The 26,138-nt window shown below is 41.3% G+C and overlaps 1 protein-coding gene across 2 annotated transcripts in view; it reads right to left on the minus strand.

Moving 5' to 3' along the window:
* Nucleotides 1-26,138, minus strand: part of PLPP1 (phospholipid phosphatase 1) — a 74,962-nt gene that overhangs the window by 23,951 nt on the left and 24,873 nt on the right. Inside the window, exons 2-3 of one of the 2 annotated variants that reach the window (XM_054178579.1) lie at nucleotides 16,715-16,866; nucleotides 13,206-13,486 (exon numbers count right to left, since the gene is read on the minus strand). In XM_054178579.1, coding sequence (XP_054034554.1) covers nucleotides 13,206-13,486; nucleotides 16,715-16,866 — 433 coding nt within the window. The remainder of the gene's footprint in view (nucleotides 1-13,205; nucleotides 13,487-16,714; nucleotides 16,867-26,138) is intronic. The other variant, XM_054178578.1, reaches the window with a different exon arrangement.

The raw sequence follows: 26,138 nt of genomic DNA on the forward strand, positions 1-26,138 counted from the left end.
ACATTTAGGCAAAGTGCAAGAGTTTGACAAGGAAATGAATAGCCTTAGTGAAGTACAAGGGTTGGAAATACCTAAATGTGCATGGCACAGTGGAGAACTTAAACTGTTAGAAATAATGGTAGAAAGGCGTAAACCCGAAGAAAGCGTATTCTGTGGTGCCAGATAAACCTGGCAGAGGCTAAATGACATGGAATGATCCCTTAGAGAGAAACAGGAGTCTGTCTGGAGTGAAACAGAGAACCTCATACACTTGACAGAAATATTTCTAGAATGTCAGCACCACGGGGAGATGGTTTAAATAAAGTGTTAGTCCCGTGCTTAGGCTGAAGCACCATATCCTTCAAAGTCCACTTTCCCTGCAGTTAGCAATCAGCACGTTTTCACAGCACTGTTTCCTTAAAGCACAAGCACAGCTTTCAAAAATCAGAGGGGGCTGAAAGGGTTGAGAACTCTGAAAGTGCTTCCATGGTTATTGGGGGAAAAAAATTTAAGGAAATGTACAATTTATTTAACAATATCAGCAACTACTCAGAAATTAACTTTTCAGACAATATTCCAATTTCTCTATTTTCTTCCTCCTCTGAGAGTTAAAAGAGGAAAAGGAAAAGCTGCCAGAGTTTTTCAAATTTAGTCATGCTTCTTGGACAATTTTATTGACAGAGGTGGTTCAACATGCTACTAGTAAGTGTCATGCACAATTCCCTACTCCTGTTTGGGGTGAGTAGATCCACTCAGCTCTACTTCAAGCAGTGGAACATAATGAGAAAACTCTGCCAATTCTAAGACTGTTTCAATGCACATCAGACTACACCCATTCCTCTGCAGCTAGTTGCGTGTTTCTCCTTCCACATACTATCTTACAGTACACTTCTCTTGCACAAAAGAAAGTGCCTGTGTTTCCTACTGACATAAAACAGATCTAGAAGGTTCTAGGAAGTAACAGGCAGTCTTTTTCTAACTTCTATCTCACTTCCCCTCCACACCCTTTTGAAACAAGCCCAGCACACAGTACAAGAAATGGGTATAAAGTCAACAGAAAGTGGATGTCATAGATTCATAGAATGGTTTGGACTGGAAGGGAGCTCAAAGATCATCTAGTTCTAATCCTGCCATCATGGGCAGGGATACCACTAGTTCAAATTGCACATGGTCACATGGACACAGTCTCAGGCTGCGCCAGGGGAGGTTCAGGCTAGATGTTAGGAAGAAGTTCTATACAGAAAGAGTGATTGCCCATTGGAATGGGCTGCCTGGGGAGGTGGTGGAGTCACCATCACTGGAGGTTTTCAGGAGGAGACTTGATGGGGTGCTTGGTGCCATGGGTTAGTTGTTTAGGTGGTGTTGGATTGGTTGATGGGTTGGACGCGATGATCTTGAAGGTCTCTTCCAACCTGGTTTATTCTATGTATTCTATTCTATGGTCTTATTCAATCTGCTCCTGCACACATACAGTGAGTGGGCATCCACAACCTCCCTGGGCAGCCTGTTCCAGTTTCTCACCACCCTCACTGTAAAGAATTTCCTCCTAATATCCAGTCTAAATCCACCCTCCACAAGCTTCAATCTATTCTCTCTCATCCTGTCTGGTCCCTTCCCAGCTTTCTCAAAGGCCCCCTTCAGGTACTGGAAGGCCACTCTAAAGTCTCCCTGAAGCCTTCTTTTCTCCAGGCCAAACAGCCCCAACTCTCAAAGCCTGTCCTCATGGGGAGACACTGCAGCCCTCTGATCACCGTTGTGGCCGACCTCTGGACCTGCTCCAGCAGTTCATGGTCCTCCTTTTGTTGGGGGCACCAGAACTGAATGCAGTACTGTAGGTGGGGGTCTCACAAGAGCAGAATAGAGGGAAAGAATCACCTCCCTTGTCTTGCTGGTTTTGATGCAGCCAGGACTGTAGTACTGCTCTGACTCACAGGACTGTTATTATTTTACATAAAGGAGATAAGAACAAAAAAGGATAATCCTACTTAAGCAGGGTTTTGTTTATTATCCCCTCTTTAAGAAACCACTCTGGGCATGAAGCACTCAGCATGCATGCAGAACCCCTCCCCCAAGAGACTTTTGTAAACTTTGAAGAGGAAAAAGAGAAGGGAGGCAGCAAGAGAACCATCAGCACTAAGGAGTTCATGGCTCCTATGGTCCTGTTTGAGCAAAGCTGTATCTTAGTGGAGTTTTCCTTTCTTTTATCTTGGACACAAATTTTGTAAATCAGTGAAATTCTGCCAAGAATGAGAAGTTACATCTACCTGCTTGATTAGCCAAATAATTTTCAGTGTGTTAAACACAAGTTCCAAATTTTTTATTTCTAAAGAACTTAACCTTATCATGCCTCTGATATCACAGACAGACTGTGAGTGCAGCTTTTTCTGCAGGCTGTTAAAGAGTGAAGACCTTTATTTCAGTTATGAGAATGAATGCTACCCATCACCACTGAGGAAGGTCAATTCACATTATGGCAAAGGAGATGCAAGATCAGAAACACAATCCAGGTTGCCGAACTGCATCTCAACTGATTAGAGCATGTTCACCTTTCAGAATTGATTCTCTCTTCTACAAGTTCATTTCTATTGCAAAATCATTTCCTTGTTATGTTCCTAGATCAAATACAGTTCCATTTAATCCACTATAGCCCAGAAGCTTCTAAAGATTAAATAAGACTATTATTCACTGCCATACTTCAGCTTTTTCCTTCCATGTAAAAATAAGTTTAGGTGTCCTGACTTGCACTGGTTAGGCCACACCTCGAGTACTGTGTCCAGTTCTGGGCCCCTCAGTTTAGGAAGGAGGTTGACTTGCTGGAACGAGTCCAGAGAAGAGCAACAAAGTTGGTGAGGGGTTTGGAACACAAGGCCTATGAGGAGAGGCTGAGGGAGCTGGGGTTGCTTAGCCTGGAGAGGAGGAGACTCAGGGGTGACCTTATTACTCTCTACAACTACCTGAAGGGAGGTTGTAGACAGATGGATGTTGGTCTCTTCTCCCAGGCAGCCAGTACCAGAACAAGAGGACACAGTCTCAGGCTGCGCCAGGGGAGGTTCAGGTTGGATGTTAGGAAAAAGCTCTATACAGAGAGAGTGATTGCCCATTGGAATGGGCTGCCTGGGGAGGTGGTGGAGTCGCCGTCATTGGAGGTTTTCAGGAGGAGACTTGATGGGGTGCTTGGTGCCGTGGGTTAGTTGTTTAGGTGGTGTTGGATTGGTTGATGGGTTGGACGCGATGATCTTGAAGGTCTCTTCCAAGCTGCTGTATTCTATGTATTCTAAGCTCCAAAGCTGAGAAGCGGTGAATAATTTCAAGGAGACTGAAAGTGTTCCCAAATCAGCCATGTTATGTATTATCAGTAATTACAGATGGGTGAGAAGCAGTGTTTCAGGAAAAAGTTGCATCATTTGAGAAAGAGCACACATGTGGCCACCCATTCATCCCTTTCAAGTGCTTTGGTATTCAAGCTCCTTGAGATTGCTTTGCATACATATTTTCAGAATTAAAAACTACTAAATTAGCCTCTGATGAAAACTCCTGAACATATAAAAGTATCACTATTACAGGGACTTCCAAGGTCAAAAGCTCTGAAAGGTAAATATTCAGAATGCCATGCACATCATCATAGCATGCCCCTAGCAAACATGTGGTTTGTAGCAGCTTTAGAGAAATTTCTGATTCATGATGCACTTAGAAGCTGCCAAATTAGAGAATTCATTTAGTTATACTTGAATTATTTACGTGGTTTTATTTTTAACACAACTATGAAGTTTGCAAACAAAATACACAAACATTTCACACAAGCAAAGTTATTTTAATGCCAAATAATGATTCATGACAGGAATAGTATCTTTACTGGTAGGGAAGTGGGGAGACAGAGAGAGGGAGAAGAGTGAGAGACAGGAACAATTGTTTAACAGAGATGAGTTAACTTAATGCAAATATCTGGTCTCTTGATTCAGGTTTTAACATTCCAATTGCAAAGACTATCTAATGAAACAGAGGAAAACAAAAGTATTAATTAAAATGGAAGTATGCAGTGCATGAAGCCTGCTTGGTTGTTCTTGTTTGGTTGAGGGTTTTTTTGTGTGCTTGGGCTTTATGGTGACAGGTTTTGGTGGTGGTGGTGGGGTTTGTTTGTTTTGTTGTTTTGGTTTTCTTAAAACACAGTTACAATTTTGAAAGGGTAGATAGAACTGACACCACAAGAGTTTCGAAAGTCTGGTTGACCTTCAAAACAAAGTTACTCAAGATTAGCCCTATACTGGCAGTCTGGCCTGGGTACCTAGCTACTAGGAGCTGCTCAGGAGTTATTTAACTGCACTGACCCACATTCCAAAGTTGAAATATAATTTCTGGCAAATGATTAGCAAAGGGCACAACTTTGATAACTTATTTCAACACAACTGCCAAACCCAAAATGATCAACCCTAATTTCCTAATGACCTTTGAAGACTACATTTTAAATTTGCAATGGCACATGACTCAGAGCTTGTTTTGAATACAAGTCAGCATGGGAGCAGCAAGGAACTGTTTTTTCATTTAGACATTTGAGTTGTAATATGAATTTTTACAGTACTAATACAATTATAATTAAGAACCTTAACAGCTGTTTTGTCTGTTACCACAAACAGAACAGTGACAGATAGGAATTTCAGAACTTCAGCTATCCAAAGCTAAACTCAACTTCAGATAAAGTATTTCACACACATACACATCCCTGCTAGCTGCACAAGTCCACACTACATCAAATGCCTCTAAAGTAACTAGACTTGAACAACATGGCCCTAATATTTACTTCACATTCAGAGGTTTCACTTTTGTGTATATGCATAATGAGCTGACAAACCAACCAACTCTCCCAGAAGGGACAGTTTCCTGCATCTCCCTAGTCACTGGGTCTTCAGTGTTCCTCCACAGCTAGAATCCTGAATTTTCAGGTCCCACTTCAACATCCATAATCTGTTAAAAAAGTGGTATCTGATGAAAATACACAGAAGTCAGTGACTGCATTATTTTGACAAACCTGCACTGCTCAGCTGAAACACAATAAATAGTGCACCTAATACAAGTTTGTAGTAAACTCAGCAAGCCTGAGCAGGGAGAGTAAGACCCCTCCAGCACACACCAAGGACTATTACACATGGGGGGGAAACACAACCAACCCACCCTCACACTGTGCATGATAGAGTTTATTGTTCTACAAGGAAGAAGCAGAACAATAAGATAGCAGCTCTGGACTTCAGGACGGCTAACTTTGTCCTCTTCAAAGACCTGTTTCAAGGAAATCTATGGACCAAAACTCTGGAAGACAGAGGAGCCCAAGAGAGCTGGCTAATATTCAAACTGCTTCTTCCAAGTTCAAGGTAGGTGCATTCCTTTGCTTAAAAAAAAAAAAAATCAGGCAGATGAGGAAAGAGACCTGTGTGTATGAGAAAGGAGATGCAAAAAAAGTCATGTGGAAGAAAAATTTACAGTGTGTGGAAAAGGGAACTGCTCACTTGAGAGAATTATAGGAATGCTGTCAGGGAATGTAGGAACAGAGCAAGGTAGACCAAAGCCCTCCTAGAATTAAATTGAGCAAAGGAAATAAAAGAGAACAAAAAGGGCTTCTTCAAATACATCACTGGCAAAAGGAAGAATAGGGAAAATGTGAGTCTACTGCTGAATGAGGCAGGTGACATAAGATGCAGAGAAGGGTTACTGAACGGTTACAGAGTTACTGAATGCCTGCTTGGCTTCAGTTTTTAATGCTAGGGCTGCCTCAGGAATCCCAGACTCTGGAAGAGAAAGCCTGATGGAAGGAAAACTGTCCACCGGTCAGTGATGACCGAGATCAAGATCACTTGGACAAATTAAACACCCACAAATCCATGGGCCCCAATGGGATACACCCACAACTGCTGAAAGAACTGGCTGATGTTGCTTTACCAGTCTCCCTCATTTCTGAAGTTCATGGAGGAAAGCCAATGTCACTCCATCATCAAAAAGGGCAAGAAGGAAGATCCAGAAAGCAGTAGAACAGTAAGCCTCAACTCCATCTGTGGAAAGGTAGTGGAGCAGCTAATTCTGAAGGTTACCTCTAAGTACATGGGAGAAGAAAGTTATCAGGAGCAGCCAGCATGGATTTACCAAAAGGAAAGCGTGTCTGACTAATCTGATAGCCTTCTATGATGCTGTGACTGAATGGGTGGATAGAGGGAGAGCAGTGAATATCGCCTACCTTGACTTTAGCAAGGGTTTTGACACTGCTTCCAGTAACATTGTAGGCAAACTCAGGAACTCTGGGTTAGAAGAGAGGACAATGAGACAGATTGTTGACTGGCTAAGAAACAGAGGTCAGAGGGTTGTGATCAATGGTGCAAAGCCCATCTGGAAACCTGTGACTGGTGGTGTACCCCAGGGCTCAGTATGGTGTCCAGCCTACTCAACATCTTCATTAACAACCTGGATGAGAGTCAGCAGTAGATAGATACTTTATTTGGAACACCTCCAAATCTGCACTTTAAATGAGAGCTCAGCAAGTAAGCTTCAGTGTAGAAGTTACTGAAAAGAAGGGTTTCAATTAAATATGAGTCAGCAATGTGCCCAGTTGGCCACAAAGGCAGCAGCATCCTGGCTTGTATTAGAAACAGTGGCCAGGAGGTACAGGGAGATGATCATGCCCTTGTACTCAGCACTGGTGAAGCCACACCTCAAGTACTGTGTTCAGTTCTGAGCCTCTCCCTGCAAGAAGCACATGGCCTACAAGAAGCATCTGAGGGAGCTGGGGTTGTTCACTCTGGAGAAGAGGAAGCTGAGGGAACATCTCATCACTTTCTACAACTACCTGAAGGGAGGTTGGAGCAAGGAGGGGGCCAGCCCCTTCTCCTTGGTGTCAAGCAACAGGATCATGGGAAACAGTTCCAAGCTGTGCCGGGGGAGGTTCAGGCTGGATGCTACAAAATATTTCTTCACTGAAAGGGTTATCAAATACTGGAATGGTCTGCCCAGGGCAGTGGTGGAGTTGCCATCCCTGAAGCAGCATGTGGACCTGGCACTTAGGGACATGGTTTAGGATTGAGCCTAAACTGGATCAAGGGTTTGACTGGACGATCAGAACAAGAGGACACAGTCTCAAGCAGCACCAAGGGAAGTTTAGGCTTGAGGTGAGGAGCAAGTTCTTCAGTGAGAGAGTCATTATTCATTGCAATGGGCTGCCCAGGGAGGTGATGGAGTCACCATCCCTGGAGGTGTTCAAGAGCGGACTGGATGTGGCACTTGGTGCCATGGTTTAGTCATGAGGTCTGTGGTGACAGGTTGGACTCCATGTTCTTTGAGGTCTCTTCCAACCTTGGTGATTCTGTGATCATTCAGATCTCTTCCAACCAGATTTTTATGTGATTTTGTGATTCTGTATTCCTGAAGATGCATTGAAAGTCCTTAGAGAAGCTCAGCAAGGACTAAACCCACATCCAGAGACACGGGCCAGATAGATTTGGCTACCAATAAGGAGTGGAGAAGGGCTTATCTGCCCTTTCAGTGTCCCCTCTGCCCACTTCTTTGTGGAATTTCAGTACCTTGGCAACTCAAAGATAAGCAGCAGCAAGCAAAAAGAGAAGGCAGAACTGAAAAAGAATGGAGCTGCAAAAGCTGAAGAGACCAGATACTAGTAAAGACTGCTAACTCACATGTCTGCTTGACCAGGGTTACAACCTAGCACAACCACCTATTTTACTGAGCCCTAATTTGCTGATTTGAAAAAGGAAACAGCTGTTTTGCAAGTCATTCTCTTTACTGGTGCTAAAGAAAGTACCTCAAAGGCAATCCAGCAGTATTAAAGTATACTCTGGTGTTCTACACGTGACATGACTAATTGCTAGCACCTGTGAAAGGAGGATTCCTTGGCTTTGATCTCCATCATAGACACTAAAATTTGTCCTTGCATACCACATTTGCTTTTCTAAAACATTACAGAAATTACACATTAGTGCAACTACGTTTTAGAAATACACATCTGTGATATGTGCTCTAAAGGCAACTGTGCAGTTTTGTTACCCAGAATAAAATAACCTTCACAGGTCAGGCACCTTTACTGAGTCACTACTCAATACTCATTTAAATGGAATATTACAAAGTCCAACACACAACTAGTTGGCATCAAACCTAGCAACACCTTCACAGCTTGAGAATGCAGCTCTGTACAAGTCAATCACCCTCAGAAAACTGCCATGAAGTAGTTCATGCAAAGCTTCTCTGTCTAACTTCAATGCCAAAGACTGCCTGAAGAAGGACTTACAAAGGGACACCGAATAAAGTACTGTTTCCATTGCTTATACTTAAGCTAGGAAATTTTGATATAACTAGTGGTTTCCATGCATATGTTGGAGATCTGGAAGTGTTACATAGTTCAAGTAATATGTGCCAACTCTTTCAACAAACATGAATGAGATTTACTAAGCACACAACTGTGGTTGTGATCCTCAGCTTAATCACCAGTCGATACACTATAAAAGTTGTCAGGGAGAACCTAAGCTATTTAACACCAAACAGGACTATATTCAGCATGACACAGAGCAAGTAAGATACTTAAATCAACACATATTAGCTTAGCAAGACCAAGTTATAAATTAAATCTTACTGAAACTAACCCAAGCCCCCAGGCACTTCATTCATTTAGAGAACCAAGCATAAGTCCATTGGTTTATATTCAAGACCAAGCTTGCATGTATTTTAATACTACTGTTATGGATGAATAATTGTTGTAGTTTGAGTTGGGTGCCCCCCTGGTGCATTCACTTCCTGTGTCCAGAAGTCCAGCCCAGAGGGATGGACACAGGAAATTGTGTATTTCCTACCATAATTCTTTGCACCACTATAAGATCCAGTGCGGAGTCTGGCACTTCCTCTTTCCTTCCCTCTCCGAGACTTGGTAACTGGGGGAGAGATCTCCCGGCCATGGGCCTGATTAGGCCCAAGGCCACAGGGGGATGGGCAGTCTCAGGCCTGGCCAGCTGAGACTAGCCCAGCAGAGGGAGGGGGAAGAAGGAGCCCTGGGGGTTTTGCATGCACCCTCAGGTGGGGATGGGATCTTTCTTTGTCACTGCGCTTTGGGTTTTCTGTAACATTCACTGCTTTCTATTTAAACTTTCATCACTTTTGCAATCAGTTTGTCTGAGTCGTTATTTCTGCCTGTGGTGGGGAGGGGGTCTGCCCCAACCCATTACAATAATAAAGATTATTACCTTTCCCCTATGCCCCCAAGCTATAACACGGTAGATATATGCAAAGCAAAACAGTATTGGAACAAAATATTCAGCAATGCTTGCCAAAAATACTCAGCATCTAGCCATAACCTACAGGCTCCCAGAAACACAGGTGGTTGTTCTTAAGTTTGTTCCAATGGTCTTCTGAGCCCACTTACAAGCTTACACATCCTTACACTACAAATAGTTCCAAAGTTCACTTCATCTCCCTCATCTTCATGTAAGAATTAACTGAAATGAGAAACTATTTCACATGTTTCACCTTCCAGTTTAACTATTAGGAGGAAATGGGTACAACTGGGGATTACCTGACTTCTGTACCATTCCTAAGGTATCTGTTCGAGGTATCTTCCATCTCACACCTGTCTCTTCAACACACACTGGTTCAGACAAAGAGCTATGATCTACTCAGGAATGCTGCATACCAAAACTATTGGTAAGTATAGAATTATGAGAAGGAATGACAGAACAACAAAAGAAGAGTACAATATGCACACAGTGTATTTTTACACTGAAAGCATTGTTTTCCTGCTATGAATTAAGAAATACTAAACAAATTAATACTAGATTTCTCTTCTTGACTATATAACCAAGTGGAAATCTCTACAAATATTCAAAACCAACCTTAAGTTCTAGTCCTACATAGGAAAAAGCATACAATAATACGTTCTAAAATGAGCAAGACTGATCATCCTGACTTCATTCTTCTTGGTATTTCTACCAGCATATTTATTTTATGCAAATGAGGGCAGATGGCAATGTTTGCTGGTAATAATTTTGTCCAGCTGATCCAGAAATTCACCTCTGGGTTACAATTTTACAATGTACTCACCTCTTCCAATTTACAGTAAAACTCACTGAAAACTCCTTTGTGGCTTATCCACCTGTACAGGACAACAACCCACTTTAACCTATACTTCCTTTGACTGCTCCCTAACTTATTTTTGTTTACCGCTTCCTGTGCATATAAAATGGTCCGCTGACAGAGGCACCACAAGTGAGCTCACACTGAAGTCATGACTTGAAGGCAAGCTCTGATGAAAAAGGAGAGCCTTCTTGCATTGTCTTCCAGAGAGCAATAGGGAGAACAAAAATAACGGGAACAAAACAGTACCCAGGAGTACAAATCTAACAGCTCATTAGCTATGAGACAGAAAAGTCTTCCTTCAAATATAGAACTCTGAGTTTTCAAAGCACTTGTTGCACACAGAAGAAAAACAGCAAAGTGATCACTATGCCATTGTTCCCCCATACTATTCCCATGTAACAAGTCTATTTGTTTGAGGATAAGATAACTCTTGCTTTCAGCATCCCCCAAACCCAGAAAATTTTATTTCAAGACCATTTTAGTCACTGCAATCAGGTCAGATTTTCTCCTTTTCCTTCTTTACATTCGTGAAGCATTTTTAGACTCATGCAGAAGAAGTTCAGATGGATACTCAGAGCTATGTCCAAGCTGCATTTTGACCCTATGGTTTCATACTGGAAGCCACATAACTTTATTTCACAAAACACCTACGGATGTGCAATTTTGTTTAAAGATACATTCCATTTGATACTTAGACATGCTCTTTTTCATACTATAGCAGAATAATAAAAGCAAGTACCACTTCTATTGAGTTGAAGCAAAAAAAAAAAGCCTCACACAACACAACAGATGACAAAAAACTGTATTTCCCCCATTTTGTGTTACAAGTTACCATTTTATCATCCTAAACTCTGGAGTTAAGTTTCTAGCAATTACTTCTGCTATCTCACCACACTAAAATGTGCAAAGCTGTCAAGATAGCAAGACAATCTCTTCACAGTATCACAGTATAACCAAGGTTGGAAGAGACCCCAAGGATCATCAAGTCCAACCTGTCCCAACAGACCCCACAACTAGACCATGGCACCAAGTGCCACGTCCAATCTCCCCTTGAACACCTCCAGGGACGGCGACTCCACCACCTCCCTGGGCAGCACATCCCAATGACGAACGACTCACTCAGTGAAGAACTTTTTCCTCACCTCGAGCCTAAACCTCCCCTGGCACAGCTTGAGACTGTGTCCCCTTGTTCTGGTGCTGGTTGCCTGGGAGAAGAGACCAACCCCTTCCTGTCTACAACCACCTTTCAGGTAGTTGTAGAGGGCAATGAGGTCACCCCTGATCCTTCTCTTCTCCAGGCTAAACAACCCCAGCTCCCTCAGCCTCTGCTCATAGGGCTGTGCTCAAGGCCTCTCCCCAGCCTTGTTGCCCTTCTCTGGACACGTTCAAGTGTCTCGACGTCCTTCTTAAACTGAGGGGCCCAGAACTGGACACAGGACTCAAGGTGTGGCCTAACCAATGCACAGTACAGGGGCACAATGACCTCCCTGCTCCTGCTGGCCATACTATTCCTAATACAGGCCAGGATATTTCAATTATTAAGGTTGTTCTACTGTGAGTCAGAGCTTTTAAAAGTTGGTAACATTTAAAAGTCTGATAGACATACTCTTTACAAATTCTTCGTTTTTCTACATTTCATGAAAATCCTCCTTTGTCTACTCTGCCTCTTTCCAAACTGAAGTTGACAGTCCTATAGAAAGTGACTATTAGAAGTACTCAGAAGCACACCACCTGTTTCCTGGAACAGAGATAGGAGTTATACCTTATTAGGGGATATTATGACTCTACAAAGCTACTCACAGTAAGGGAAGTCCATCCAATAATTGGTGCCTTGAATAGCTTAGAACGAGTAAACAAAATCTTCTAAGCACCATTATGGGCATTACTAACAAAATAATAATAAACAAATATAGATCTATACACATAAATAAATAAAAGCTGTACATGAAGCACAGTCCTCTAATATCACAAAGAACAGATTACAATTAATCTATTTACTATTTGCATTAAGTTTTGCTCATTTTAGGACATCTGCTATGCTGCCTATTGATTATCATGGTCCTGCTCCTCTGCTGCCAACGGCCATTTAAAATACAAATAACTCCTGGAACTTTTGATCAGCTGCTGTGCATGACTTGGAGCTAGCTAGACCTGGTCTCCCACCAAATCAATATGCAACATTTACTTAAACATCACACATTCAGAGAAAAGTTCTAACTAAGTACATATAGGTCACCTGGAAAAACAACAAGGAGCTTCTTTAAGGCCAAGCTCAAGCAACTGTAGTACCAGGAACTAGTTGAACATTTCCAGTGGTCTGTTGTTTCTAACAGTGACAAAACTCCAATGCATCAGATGCTTTATTTTTGTTTACCCATTACCTCGCTGGAATTGAACTGGCAGAAAAGTATTTAAGGTAAGGAAATGCTTGATACTGAGACAAATCAGTACAGTGACTCTCTTAACAGTCTTCCATACTTGTATGTATATCCAGGTTTTATTTGCTTTCATTCTAAATCTGAAGTGTTTTCCTTGCCATTCCACATCATTACGTGAAGGCAGATTTCCAACACCCCTCTCCACCAGGATATGCAAAATTTAGAAACATAAGTAGAAGCCATTCAAAACTGAATGCATCTCACATTTTGTAAAAAACAAACAAAACAAAACAAACCCAACCCACCAACACAACAAACCAAAGAACACACAGAGCAATTTATGTATATTACTAAAACAAGTTTCCAGAAATTAGATACATAGAATAGAATACATAGAATAAACCAGGTTGGAAGAGACCTTCAAGATCACCTCATCCAACCCATCAACCAATCCAACACCACCCAAACAACTAACCCACGGCACCAAGCACCCCATCAATAATAAACCCCAGCATCTTGACAGGTCTCACAGTTTAAAATTTATTCCAGGAAAGTTATTCAAGAAGAAACAAAACCAAATAAATGAAACACCAAAACACCCAACAAAAATCTCTCACACAAAAAGAAACCACCAACACTCCCCCAGAAAAACCCCAAAAAACAAACAAGAGAAGAAACACACCACACCAGCAGCAATACCATTGGCCCAAGTCAAAAAGCAGGTTAGTCAAGACTCACCTTCCCTCGCTGATTTTTGCTTTGTCTCCTTGACAAGAGAAGTTCTCAATGTAACCCAGGCTGCAGTTGATTCGTGCCCAGTCAGGCTGGCACACAGCGAGGAAGTGAGGACGCAGTCTACCTATGGAGTACTTGGCAATGTCTGTCAATGACTGGCTAGCAGCTGCTCCAAAAATGAAGGTCCCGATGGCTTTGTAAATAGTGGCTATGTAGTTATTTCTGACAAATGAATTTGAGTGCAAATGATTATAAAAGACAGAGAGAGTCTCTCCTAGGATTATCTGAAAAGAGAAATAAGGACAAATGTTAAAGAAAGATAGTTGTTTCAAAAGAAAGATACCACTTCATTGTTAATACTCTAGTTTCAGAAATCATTTTTTAATAAACATTAAGCTGCAAACTCAGATTTTTCCAGGAGTCAGCAGTAACCATGCCCAAAAGTTAAACTTTTATGTAGAAGACAGAAAAACCTTTTGTCTTACTCCACTCCATGTTGAACGTTTTAGTATTACAGATTTTTGTGACCTTTACTAAAACCAGAACCTTCTCCGAGTAACCTTTGTCAGTATTGCTAGGTATGCCCCAAGCAGAAACATCTTCTCCAGTATTACATTTTATTCTACATCCAGTATTCTTCAACCGTGCAAGTTTTTTTTCTACTTCATCATAAATTTGTTAGGGTTTTTGTCAGAGACTATTCTGAAGGCCAGTTATTTAAACAAAGAAATGTTCTATTCCTCAGGAAACTTAAATCCCTAGGGGGGAAAAGATGACCAGTTTCAGGAGGGAAATACAGGCATTAGTGAGGTATTTCCAAGGATTTCTCTGCACGTCTCAGGTATATGCTTGAAGTGTTGACAGGTAAGCATACTGAATTTTGTTTTCCAGCAAATTCATCTCTTACAGAAAGTAAGTTTTTTTCCTTAAAACAAGTACAAAATTTCATCCCAGACAGGCTGGATATTGAACCAGAGAGTCCCACCTTGCACAGAAAGACTCCAGTCACACTGATGATCAGATGGGTGTGAAATTGTATGTACATATGTAAAATGATCTTTTAAAATCCTGTAATGATTTAATGATGGCTCCATCTGTGACTTGAGAGTGACAAGTCAAAGATGCCAGCAAAGCGGAGCTTTGGTGAATGAAGCTGCTATTAGAGACTGCCACCTGGGCAAAGGAGCTGTCAGTGGCTTTGCATGTTATAAAGGCAAACAGACAGTTCCCTCAGATGCATTACACTAAAGTTTTACACCTTGCACCATACCAAAACATGGATTGAAGCAGAGAAACATCCAGAACAGACTAAAGCTGAAACATTTTCAGTAAAACAGATGCCGGTGAGCTCATACACAGAACCTATCTATCCTAGAGAGTAATGAACATAGTTGAGCAGACATATCACAGCTATGACTGGGGAAAAAAAGTAATACCCTTTCAAAGATTACTGCTGTAAAATCTGGAAGAAGGTCAGTGAAGCTACCTGACTGGACAGAGATATCAAAGAGTACTCACCTTTATTAATCTGAAAACACTGGACACCAACACTTGCTTTTACCATGTGACTTTAAGGCTATCTTCCCAGAAAGCTTTATTTTTTAATTAAAATATGGTCCCTAGTGTTAAAAAGGTACCTTTCTTAGTTAAATGTTCATACAGCCTCACAAGGAGATAGGACAAATTCAAAGGAAATGCACACATTAAAAATTACTATATTCACTGAAGACTTTTCTGACTCAAGAAGCTGCAAATGGCTGGTGGCAAAATGCTGAGGGTAAAACATCAATCTTTCCTTACTCTTCTGCTCTTCTATACTCATCACTGCTGGAAATGAGATAATATTAGTAGCAAGCTACATGGACTTCAGATTTGACCAAGTACTGGTACTCTAAATAGCAAAAATAGTAACCTGGTTTTAAAAAAGCAGTACTATTTTACAAGGCATGATATTTTAGCATTAGCCACCTGCCAGTTAAGAGAACAGACCAAAACCCCCCAAAATTTTATTTGCTCCAGAAGTATTTCTGCAAGTTTTTGAGGCAGTTTTTGCAATAGGAGGAAAACTACATAAATCACAGGTTTGATTCCTAGCCCCACATTTCTAAAACACTTAGAAAATAATTCCACCTAACCACAAACATAAGGTACAAGTTGACCTTTGTTGGAACCTAGACAAAAACCTATGCAGTCCTTGTGTAAGAAAGAGTTAAACTGCAATAACATCCTTCCTGATTTTAACTCATTAATCCAGAGAAACAGCTGGCCAATACTGATATTTACATTTAGCTGCTCCTTTTCCAACTTTTATTCCCAAAATATAGTTGGACAAATATTTATACACGTCATCTTGTTTGGCACAAAAGGTTTAAGTCTGCTGAAAGTGTGGCTCAGATGAGCTTGGATGTCACCCAGCAGAAAGCCATGAGGGGAGTATGAAGCACATGTGGACAGGGATCTTAACGCCCCTGTTGATAGCTGAAGTGCAGTCCCATGAGGCTTAGGATACAAAATGGTTAACTAATGATGTCCATCTCTCTAGAGTACCCATACCCAAGGACATTTTCCCAGCACTGATACAGAGAGCCATTTCACTCAACCTAGCTCAAAGAAAGCTGCCAAATGAAGGAATTTCAGCAGCCTCTCCTGCTACGGACAAGCCACCAGAGGTGGCAAAAACAGGCTAATAGGGGTGCCTCACCTTTTCTTCATAGTAAGCAATAAGATTGGTTCAGATGATAGTATACAACTAAATATCAAGGATACAGAGAATCTATATGCTTGAGCCAGTTCAACTGAGCTAGGAGCTTTGGTCACACTGTCAATTGCACAGAATCTCTCTGGTTTACTATCTAGTGTGAAAAGAAGGGAAGTAGAACAATAGCTCATTTTCAACCAGGTTAGATGCACTGTGAAAGCAAACCCCAGCATCAGCTCAGGCACACAGGCCAGTGTTTTATCCTGGCCTTCAGGGGAATATCCCAGTGAAGAAAAATCCATCCACTTTTTTAATTCTAGTTATGCTTTTGGATTAGAAGGTATAGTATTCTTGCTCCGCTAATGAACTTAGGATCTGTTCTTACACTTCCACAAGGAATCTCTCACAAACAAAAATGCTGACTTAATAGGTAGTGAAAACTCACATTCTGAAAGGAGCATCTCCCAATACAGAAAAGCTTCAGACAGTCATTTAAAAATACATTAGTGTTAATTCTTAACTGATATGGTAAGGGAAGAAATTTATCTCTCTGATTACAGAATTAAGTCAACATAGATCTAAAGTATTCTTATCCCATTCTACAATTCTGGTTGTTTGACATCAGTTAAAGAGAACCTTTCAGTTACTTTTGCCAGAAGACCATTTGTACTGCTCTAGCACCTGGTCTAAGAACATTGCTTTGAAGTAAGAAACCTTACAGAACACTTTTAGAAGTCTGTATTAACAGATTCCCCCTCCCCCCTCTTCCCCACCCCCACTGAAATCAAATCCAATGAAGAAAAGTTTAACTTACAACAATTATACTGAAAGGGACAATTATTCCTGCTAACAACTTATAAGAAATGGTGTCCTCTTTGTATGGGTATCGGATGGATTCATCACTACAGAAAACTCCTCTCTGGAAGGGTATACGTCTTGAATTGAGAATTGCAAAAGGCAAGCCAGCTAGCAAAAAGGAATAAAAAATACATTACAAAAGCAACACAAACAGTGGCGATGACTGTACCCCGCACTGCCAAAGAGAAGCACATGAAGAGGAATAGGCATGCAGCAAGTTAGAAGGTTATGCACTTCCTTTGGCCAATGACTACTGCTTTGTCTTTGCAGCTCCCAGGAAGGAATGTTGAATGAAGGAGAGCAGGACAGGATGCCTCTCACCTTCACATTTGTAACACATCAAACGTGGAAGCATGCCAAAACCATAACTGAGTCAACAGTTCAGTGACAACCACTGAGTTGCTCAAACTGTTGCTACTGCCACTATTCCTTTACATTCCAGGGAGCAACAGTTGCCTCTTTATACCTCTTTATACCTTCTCTGGACAGCTTTACGTTAGAAGAGCATAAATTGCATTTCATGAAGGCAGCAGGAAAGGGGTGCTTTTCAGGGAGTGCAAGTGCAGGAGGAGGTTTCAGGAAGATATGGAAAAAAGGAAAAATTACACATGCATGCACCCTCCTCACTTTCACACACACTGGGTAAATCCATGGAACAATGTGGTCACTGCACAAGCCCTACAGCTCCAGGGCATGGAGATTTTATTCCCCTCTCTTCCACAAAAGTGAAAACCGTTGGCTCAACCTCAAATGGGTAGAACACAACATTAAGGCACACAATGTCATGCACCAGTGCACCTCAAGGGACTCAGTAACACTAACCAAACCCAGTCATTAGACCAGCAAAGTTTTAAGAAAAGCATAAAAAGAAAGCTCAAAATCAGATAAAAATTATTACAAACTACTAAAATCACATTTTTAAACTCTGATCCTCTGTCCTTGACACACATGTAGCATCCTTGATTGTGTGTAAGGACAAACATCCTCAGAACAAAAAAGGCTATATGGAGAAAAGAAGTGGGGGGACTACTAAGCCTGTTTTAACAGAATAAATAATCTTCTTTAATTCAGGGATGTACAGCCCAGCGACACTGAAGTGCTTAAAATTCCCTGGTTCAAACTTCACCAGTACTGTACATAATGAGCATATCAATCTAGAGTTACACACTAAAAATTATCTACAGAGAGACACTCTGGTTCCTTACTGGTTCCAGTAAGGAGCCAGAAGGATAAAAATCAGCCTCCTTCCTTCCAAAAAACACTGCTGTTGTCCAATCAGGGTTGGAAGGGACCCCAAGGATCATCTAGTTCCAATCCCCCGGCCATGAGCATGGACACCCTCCACTTGATCAGTTTGCCCAGAGCCACATACAGCCTGACCTTAAAAACCTCCAGGGATGGGGCTCCTACCACCTCCCTGGGGAAGTGTCTCACCACCCTTATGGGGAAGAACTTCTTTCTAACATCTAGTCTAAATCTACCCTCCTCTGGCTTGGATACATTCCACCTGGTCCCTATCACTATCTGACACCCTAAAAAGTCCCTCACCAGCTTTTCTTGTAGGCCCCCTTCAGATGTTATCTCAGTCCTCTTCTCAGGATGGCCTTGTCAAGGCATTGCCCACATCTTCCACATACACAACTACCCCCAAATAAATGTGTACAAACAGAAGTAAATATGGAAAGAACAGGAGGGAAAAACAAAACCAAAAAGACACCTAAAGAACAGAAAAATATATGAATGAAGCAGTAAGAGAACATAAAAACTAAGTTGCGCAGTCAGGGCTTACCAGAACAAAAAAAGTAAGAAAAACACATTAAGATCTTTTTCAACCATATTTGCTCTTCAACCTACATCCAAGAAGTCTTCCAAACTAAGCCTGACTTGTAGGCCCATCACAAATGAGGCATGCTGTTTTTTCACCAATGATCTGACTGCACTTTTGCTCTTCACGACTGCTTCGAGAATGTTTCAGTTTTAAAACAGATACAGAAGACAAACCAATGGCTCATAAGATGAAAACTTTAAGTGTCCTCTGCTGAATGACATGCAGATTAATTCCATGACCAAGCAGTTACAGTGCCCATGTACCCCAGCTAAGGTACTGCAAAGAATCAAGTATCTTCTGTATCAGTTGTATGCAAAACTTCCTCTCCAAAGGTGGCTTAAAACAACCAACCAACCAACAGCCAACACTACCACAAAACCACCCACACCAAACAGAGCAAAACAAAACAACAAACAACAACAAACCCACCAAACCCCCCCCCCCCCCCCAAAAAAAAACCCACACCCAACCAACACAAAAACCCCAAACCACCCCACAAAAACAACCCTAAACCACTGTCATTGTGAATATGCATTGTTTTCAGTTCCATGCCAGCAGAACAACAACTGACCCAGCTCTGGAAGCAGTCCCAAGCACACCAACAAAGAAAAGGACAGAAGAATGGGTTATGAGCCAAGCCAGAGGCTCACCAAACCACTGAACCATTCACACACCAGCCAGCACAGAGCCCTCAAGCTGCATGCTTCAATACAGTGCAAAAACTGATCCTTTCCTACTAGTGAAAGCAAAACCAAACCAAACCAACAACAGAAACACCTTACCCACAAAAAACCACCACCCCCTTCTCTTTTTTGTAACAGTAAGGATTCTGAAAAAAAAAACATGACCTCATTTCTGCCCTCCCCTTGTGTTGGCATAGTGACACTATGTCACAATATATCATATCATGAGGCTGGAAAGCTTCCCAGTGGAAAAGGACCTGAGGGTGCCAATTGATAGCTACTGAACATGAGCCAGCAGGGTGCTCAAGTGCCCAAGAAGGCCAGCAGCATCCTGGCCTGTATGAGGAACAGCTAGCAGGAATAGGGAAGTGATCATGCCCTCGCATTTAGCACTAGTGAGGCTGCACCTTGCATACTGTGTTCATTTTTGGGCCCCTCACTAAAAGAAGGGCATTGAGTTGCTGGATCATGTCCCAAGACCACCAATAAACTGTTGAAGGGTTTAGAGAACAGGTCTTATAAGGAGTGGCCAAGGGAAATTGGCCTGCTGAGCATGGAGGAGAATGAGGGGGGACCTCATTACTCCCTATAACTGCCTTTTCAGGAGGTTGTAGTGAGGTGAGCATTGATCTCATTTCTGTAGTATCAAGTAAGTAACAGGACATGAGGAAATGTCCTCAAGCTCTGCCAGAGAAGGCTTAGATTGAACATTAAGAAAAATGTCTTTACTGAAAGAGTGGTCAGGCACTGGAACAGGCTGCCCAAGGAGGTGGTGGACTCACCATCCCTGGAGGTGTTCAAAAAACCATGCAGACATGGCACTTGGGTGGTGTTAGGCCAACAGCTGATCTCATTGAAGCCCTTATAGGGCTTTTTCAACCAAAACAATTCTATGATCAATGGTTTACTATTTTGCTAACTTGCAAAAGAATTACAGAAAGCAAAAGCAGTGTGAGGTCATGATGAGGGAAGGTGACTTGTCAAGCAATTACATCATTCATCCTATAAAATACATATGGAATGACAACTTCATTCATTGCCCTGTACACATACTAGCACCAAGATTCATGACTATGTATTTGAGAAAAGTGTATTTTTAGATCTCCAGAAATGGAGAATGATAAATACACAATTAAGAGCCTCTGGATCATCTAGAGGCTTACTTCTTTAGAGTAAACAGTTTTAATAATCATTGTAAAGCAGTTGCTCATGAAATTAAGTTCAGCCCAGAAAACTTCACTACAGCTTCAGCACACTGCCAGGAATACTTACATAGGCAGTGCCACTGCCATCACATCACCAGCTCTGCATCACCCTTTTTACAAAGATTTGCTCAATGAATAATGGTGTCATGGTGGCTTAGACCCCATTTCCTCCTGCCCACAGCCTGAATGTTTCATCTCATCAAGGTGTGAGATAAAATTTTCAGAGTGCTTGGGTTGTTCAGGTGGGTTTGAGGAGTGTTTATTTTATATCATTATCTGCTGCTACATCAGAAATAGAAAGCAATGGTATATGTGGATCCTGGGAATGAAGTTCCTAATGCAGTGAGGAGATGTGCTTTTCTACACTGAGAGTAGCTACTTCAAGTGTGTGCTCACCCTTCAGCAGTACTGCAATGATGATATAATTAGTCTGTAATTGCATGCAGCACCATCCCATATGAAGATTATGCAAACAAAATACCGAGAGTTTCAAAGTTTGGTTTTCTTTTGTTTCTTAAGCCAGCAACAACCAGCTAAAAATCAATTACTAAAAAGCGTTCTCTCTGATAACTTTTCTTTTGCTCTATGTGAAATCAATCCCTCTTTGATAGCTAAAAAATAAACCTCCATAAACAGTTTCCTGAAGTCATAACTTAACCAATAAAATTTAGGTAAGGCAGTATGAGTCTTGAAGTTCTAGCCATCTAACCTGGTTTGAAGTGACAATTAATAAGAAGAGCTATACACTGAAATACAATACTGCTAAAAAGAATGTATATAGTTGTAGTAGTTTGGGCTGGGTGCCTTCTGCTACAGGGGTGTTTCCTGTGTCCAGAAGTCCAGCCCAGTGGGTGGACACAGGAAATGAGGTATTTCCTACCATAATTCCTGCACCACTATAAAATCCATGGCGGGGTCTGGCACTTCCTCTTTCCTTCCTCTCCGCCACCCGGTAACTGGGGAAGATGTCTCCTGGCCATGGGCCTGGCTAGGCCCAAGGCCATGGGGGATGGGCAGTCTCAGATCTGGCCAGCTGAAACTAGCCTAGCAAGGGGGGAGGGAAGGAGGAGCCCTGTGGGTCTTGGGTGCACTCTCACATGGGGATGGGATGTTTCTGGGTCTGTTTTGGGGTTTCTCTTGTCACTGTGCTTCTGGTTTTCTGCACACACTCACTGCTTTCTGTTTAAACTTTCCATCACTTTTGCAATCTGTTTGTCTGAGTCGTTATTTCTGCCCGTGGTGGGGAGGGGGTCTGCCCCAACCCATTACAACAGTAAATGTCATTAAATGTTTCTTCAGCTTCCCCTTTAAAGAGTAATTCCAGTCATTTGTCTTATGGTTGTACTCAATGCATTTCATTGCCCAAAAGATGCATGCTTGATGAAAGCTTAAAAAGTTTTAATTTCTAAAAAACAGATTACAGTAAAATTGATCAAATTAACACTGTTAAACCAAAAACTGATGTCACAGAGTTACAACATTTGTAATTTACTTTTCCCCTCAATCCAAGGCAGTTATTAGCCTGAAATAAACATGGCAGTACTGGCTTTTGATATCTCTTTGGTCGAAGCACTCACTAACATCAAAACCTACTCTCTCAGAGCATATTCCACACAACATATTTAATTTACCTCTTAAACACACATGGATTGTTTTCACTATCTGCTGGTGGGAGCTAGGTGAAAAGCAGAAGTCAAACCAGAGGGAAAGCAACTCCTACTGTTTCTAGCAAGTGAGGCCACTAGGAAAAACTTCTCACAAAACCTTGGGGTTTTGTTCTGTTCTAGAATTAATCATCACAGCCCAGGTTTGTGGGATTTTAAATTAAATAAAACCCACAACAACTTTCTAAATTAAAATCTATGTTATTTCAAATATAAAATAAAAGTACTTCCTGTAGCGTAAGACTCTTCCTCAAAGACAAAGCAGACAGGGAAGAAATACTGTTCTGTTCTTTTTCACTGCAACAAGCAGGACAAACAGAACAACTGACTGCTAAAGAAAGGTGCAAAGCCTCTTACCACTCCAAGTTCAGCAGCAGGGTTTCCTATGTTTATGACAGATGTGGCACCTTCTAACCCTGGCATATCATAATTTCAGGAGATAGTAAGTTTTTGCATCACAGCAGCAATTTCTTAAGTATTAAAGTCCCTGGCACAAGGAATATACCAAATGATGCTTGTCTTCATAATGGTACAACTATCATTACTGTCAAGGTCTAACTTCACAGATACAGCAGAAGAACAAATTTCAATAGTAATTTAATAGATGGTATACTTTCTTGCCAGAAGACTTATCCACATAAAAGTCTAAGGCAGATTCTCAAGGAAAATTAGCAAAGATCCTACAGCAGATCACCTGGAAAAGAAATCCTGGTCATTTGTTATAGTCACATATTGACACAGCAACTTAAAATAGGGGCTGCTTTTTCAACAAATACCTGTTTTTCCCTTAAATAAACTACAATTTTGGAGGGCAGAGTTCGGCACATTTGAAAAAAGATAATTAGTAATAATCAGTTTGGCTCAGTTGTACTTGAAAGTAGAAGAATTTGAGGAGTTCAAGTACTCTTCTTAAAGTAATGAGTGGAGATGGCAGAGAGTAATTAAAGGCTCTCTGAATGCTTCCTATGTGACAGCACCAAAAAAGCAACTTTCATGTACACTTCATTTTTTTCCAAGTCAGTTGTAACACACAGAAGAAATTCCTTAAAGGGAAGACAACAACAGGTGTGTTAAAGAGGAATTATAAGGTTGGGAAGAGGTTACCAGTAGGGTAATCTCAAGGATAAAGCCAACAAGCCAGTGTTACGCAATGCATACGCCAGCATCATTAATGAATAACTAGTAAATGTACTGCTGACAGAGCTGGGAATTCATTGCTACAGCAGAAGCTCAAGGTCAGCCAGTTCTGCCTGCAAAACAACTCTTAAAAGACTGAAGCAAGAGACCTGATGGACTGATGCACTGTAATGCGTTCACAGTCACGCACGCAGGTAAAACAACTCCTATGGGAATTTGATGAACTGGGAGCTTGTCATTCAAAATACAATGAAAAAACAATGTCTGCTTCCTACACTTCACATCAGTATAAGAGTGTGATGATTAGGCAAGTCCTTCCGAAGGTGCTGACACTTCTAGCCACCTCACAAAAGTTCATTCTGAAACAGCATTCAGGAAGAATTTTCAAACATGTTTGCTTTTAGTTCGTCTGTCTTAAATGCAGACAGGGGATGGCTAAGGTATCTTCCTCATTGACTCAAAAACTAGAAAAGTTTGTTTGCACAGCTCAGCAGAATGCAAGGCCTGTAAATCAGTTAACTGTATAGACAGTAGATAACCAAAAAAAGCAATACTGATTCAACAACGAAGAACTGAGGTGCAAACACAGTTGCCAATGAAGTTATTCATAGTGAGACAGATACATGGCCCTCTGAAATAGCCTTTCAGTCAGAATAAAAGGGGCAGTAGTACAAGTAGCTCAGTAAGAGCTTTATAAGACCAAATATTTGAAACAATTGTAGTGCACTTGTCCAATAGTCTGACTCATACAGTATAAAGGATTAGATTTCCTTACAAGCTGGAGTGATTTCTGACTCATTATGCTAGGATTTTTTCCACAAGTACCCTGTATAAACCCAGGTCCATTTCTTTCCAAGTTTCTAATCTTGATTAGGTTTTTTCACTGTTACTGGGCATGAAGTTGCTATCTCCACAGCACTATAAACTGTCCACTGCTACTCTGGTGGAGAGGAGGAGAAAGAACATCCCTTTTATGCACCACCCTCAAGTTGTCCTTCCTGAGGAGAGTGGAAAGGACATCACTTGATATTTATCCACACTATATTTCACCAATCTTATTACTTCCATCTTTTGTATTCACCACTGAGTACTCTACTTTGCTGCCTCAGTGCACAGACTATCCACCACTACACTGAACAGGACACACTCCTGGAGAGCTTTACTTGGTACATTCTTCTCTTGTGAAACATAAGGACCCATTACTCCTAGCATCCACTTCTCTTATTTCAATGGATTAATCAGACATTTAAGGATTCTCTATCTAAGCCCATGACTATTTAGTTTACAATTTTGGTGATGCACAGATGTAAATAATGAGTTTGTTGGGGTTTTTTTGTCTGTTTGTTTTTTTTACAATGCTGCCTTTAGTCTGAGTATTCCATCCTCCTGGTATTAATGAAATTAGGAAGATAACAGATGTGACTGACATCAGGAAACAGAGAACGTGTTTCAGACAAAATAGCTTTAAACATCTGTGCTTAAGGAGTGAGCAGCAGTAGTCTATCTTCACAGTTTAGAAAAAATAAATTTAAAATATTTGCTGTCTTCTCTCCTAGCACCTTAAGATACCCCACCACCACTCTCATGCTATTATCTAATGCCAGCTAATGCAGCTTGAAATCAGAGGTGACAACTTTTTTGCTTTGAGGTTTAAGTCTGCTTAGACTTCATGTTAACAAGTTAACATTTCTTCCAAATATGCTGTAAAGAATTAATTAGTAACTGCATCAGCAAAAACATTAATAGCACCCATTTGTACAATCCTGCCTGGGAAAACATGCATTTTGTGAAGGCTTGGTCAAAACTTCTGAATTGAGTATACTGTGTAAAACTGCTTACATTCCATGGAGGTCGGTTACGGTATCATACAGCTCTTTGCACACTAAGGCAACACTTTGGTTTCTCCTCAGTACCAGGAAAATGCTACTTTCCTTTACTTAAAAAGAGCTTTAGAGTTCAGGAGGGCATCTAAGAAGCAGCATGCTTATACCATCACTCCACAGCTGACCACGATCAACTGCCACACTTTGTCATTCCACCATCTCCAGAAAAGATAGGTGTAAACCATCTCTCTGCATAAGCATTGTACTGTTCAGGGCAGAACAGGTGAGACAGAGCAACAGAAACAAAAGGGTCAGCTCAATTAAAGAACTTGCCCTCTTTTTCACTTACTTGCCCTGCTGCTCTTCTCTGTTTCTGCTGCAGTCCCTGTCCCTTTTTCACTACCCACTTGAGTCTCTGGTCAAGTCCAGGATATCAGCAACAAGTTACTAGTAATGGGCCATGACTTGAGACAAGAAAAGAATCTTTTCCATAGTGTTTGGGATTTTTTGCTTTATTTAATTTTAATATTTTTAATTTACGTTTTAAGTTGTAACTCTCTGTCCCAACATGCTCCCTATTTCATTTCATTCCATTCTTTCATGTACTCTACCAAATAACACCCTCAAAAACAACTCCAAACCACAGTGACTGCTTGGATTTCTCAGTTATAACCAAGCTCCACTTGGCACTTTTAAAGCCCTTGCCTGAAGCATCTTCCACTCTCAAGCTGCCAACTGTTTCACTCAGTTCCATACAGTGTTTTATGTTCTCCACTATTGACTAATGTGCCTGCAGGATAGAAAAATACAGTATCAAGTCCACAGACTTAACAATCAAGTAGCTACAGTACATTTATTTTAAATAAACTGCATCTGGCAAGACAGTTTCATACAAATACCAGACTGGAAGTGGGGTCCTTGGATCTCACCTAATTTTAAACCAAGGCCACCAGTACTCCCTCACCACAGATGAGGAAGAAATGGTGGCAAAGGTGAATGCAGTAACTGCCATTTCTCAGCCTCCACAGCTCTGATTTCAC

Source organism: Dryobates pubescens, chromosome Z (genome assembly GCF_014839835.1).
Source record: "Dryobates pubescens isolate bDryPub1 chromosome Z, bDryPub1.pri, whole genome shotgun sequence".
Lineage (NCBI taxonomy): Eukaryota > Metazoa > Chordata > Aves > Piciformes > Picidae > Dryobates > Dryobates pubescens.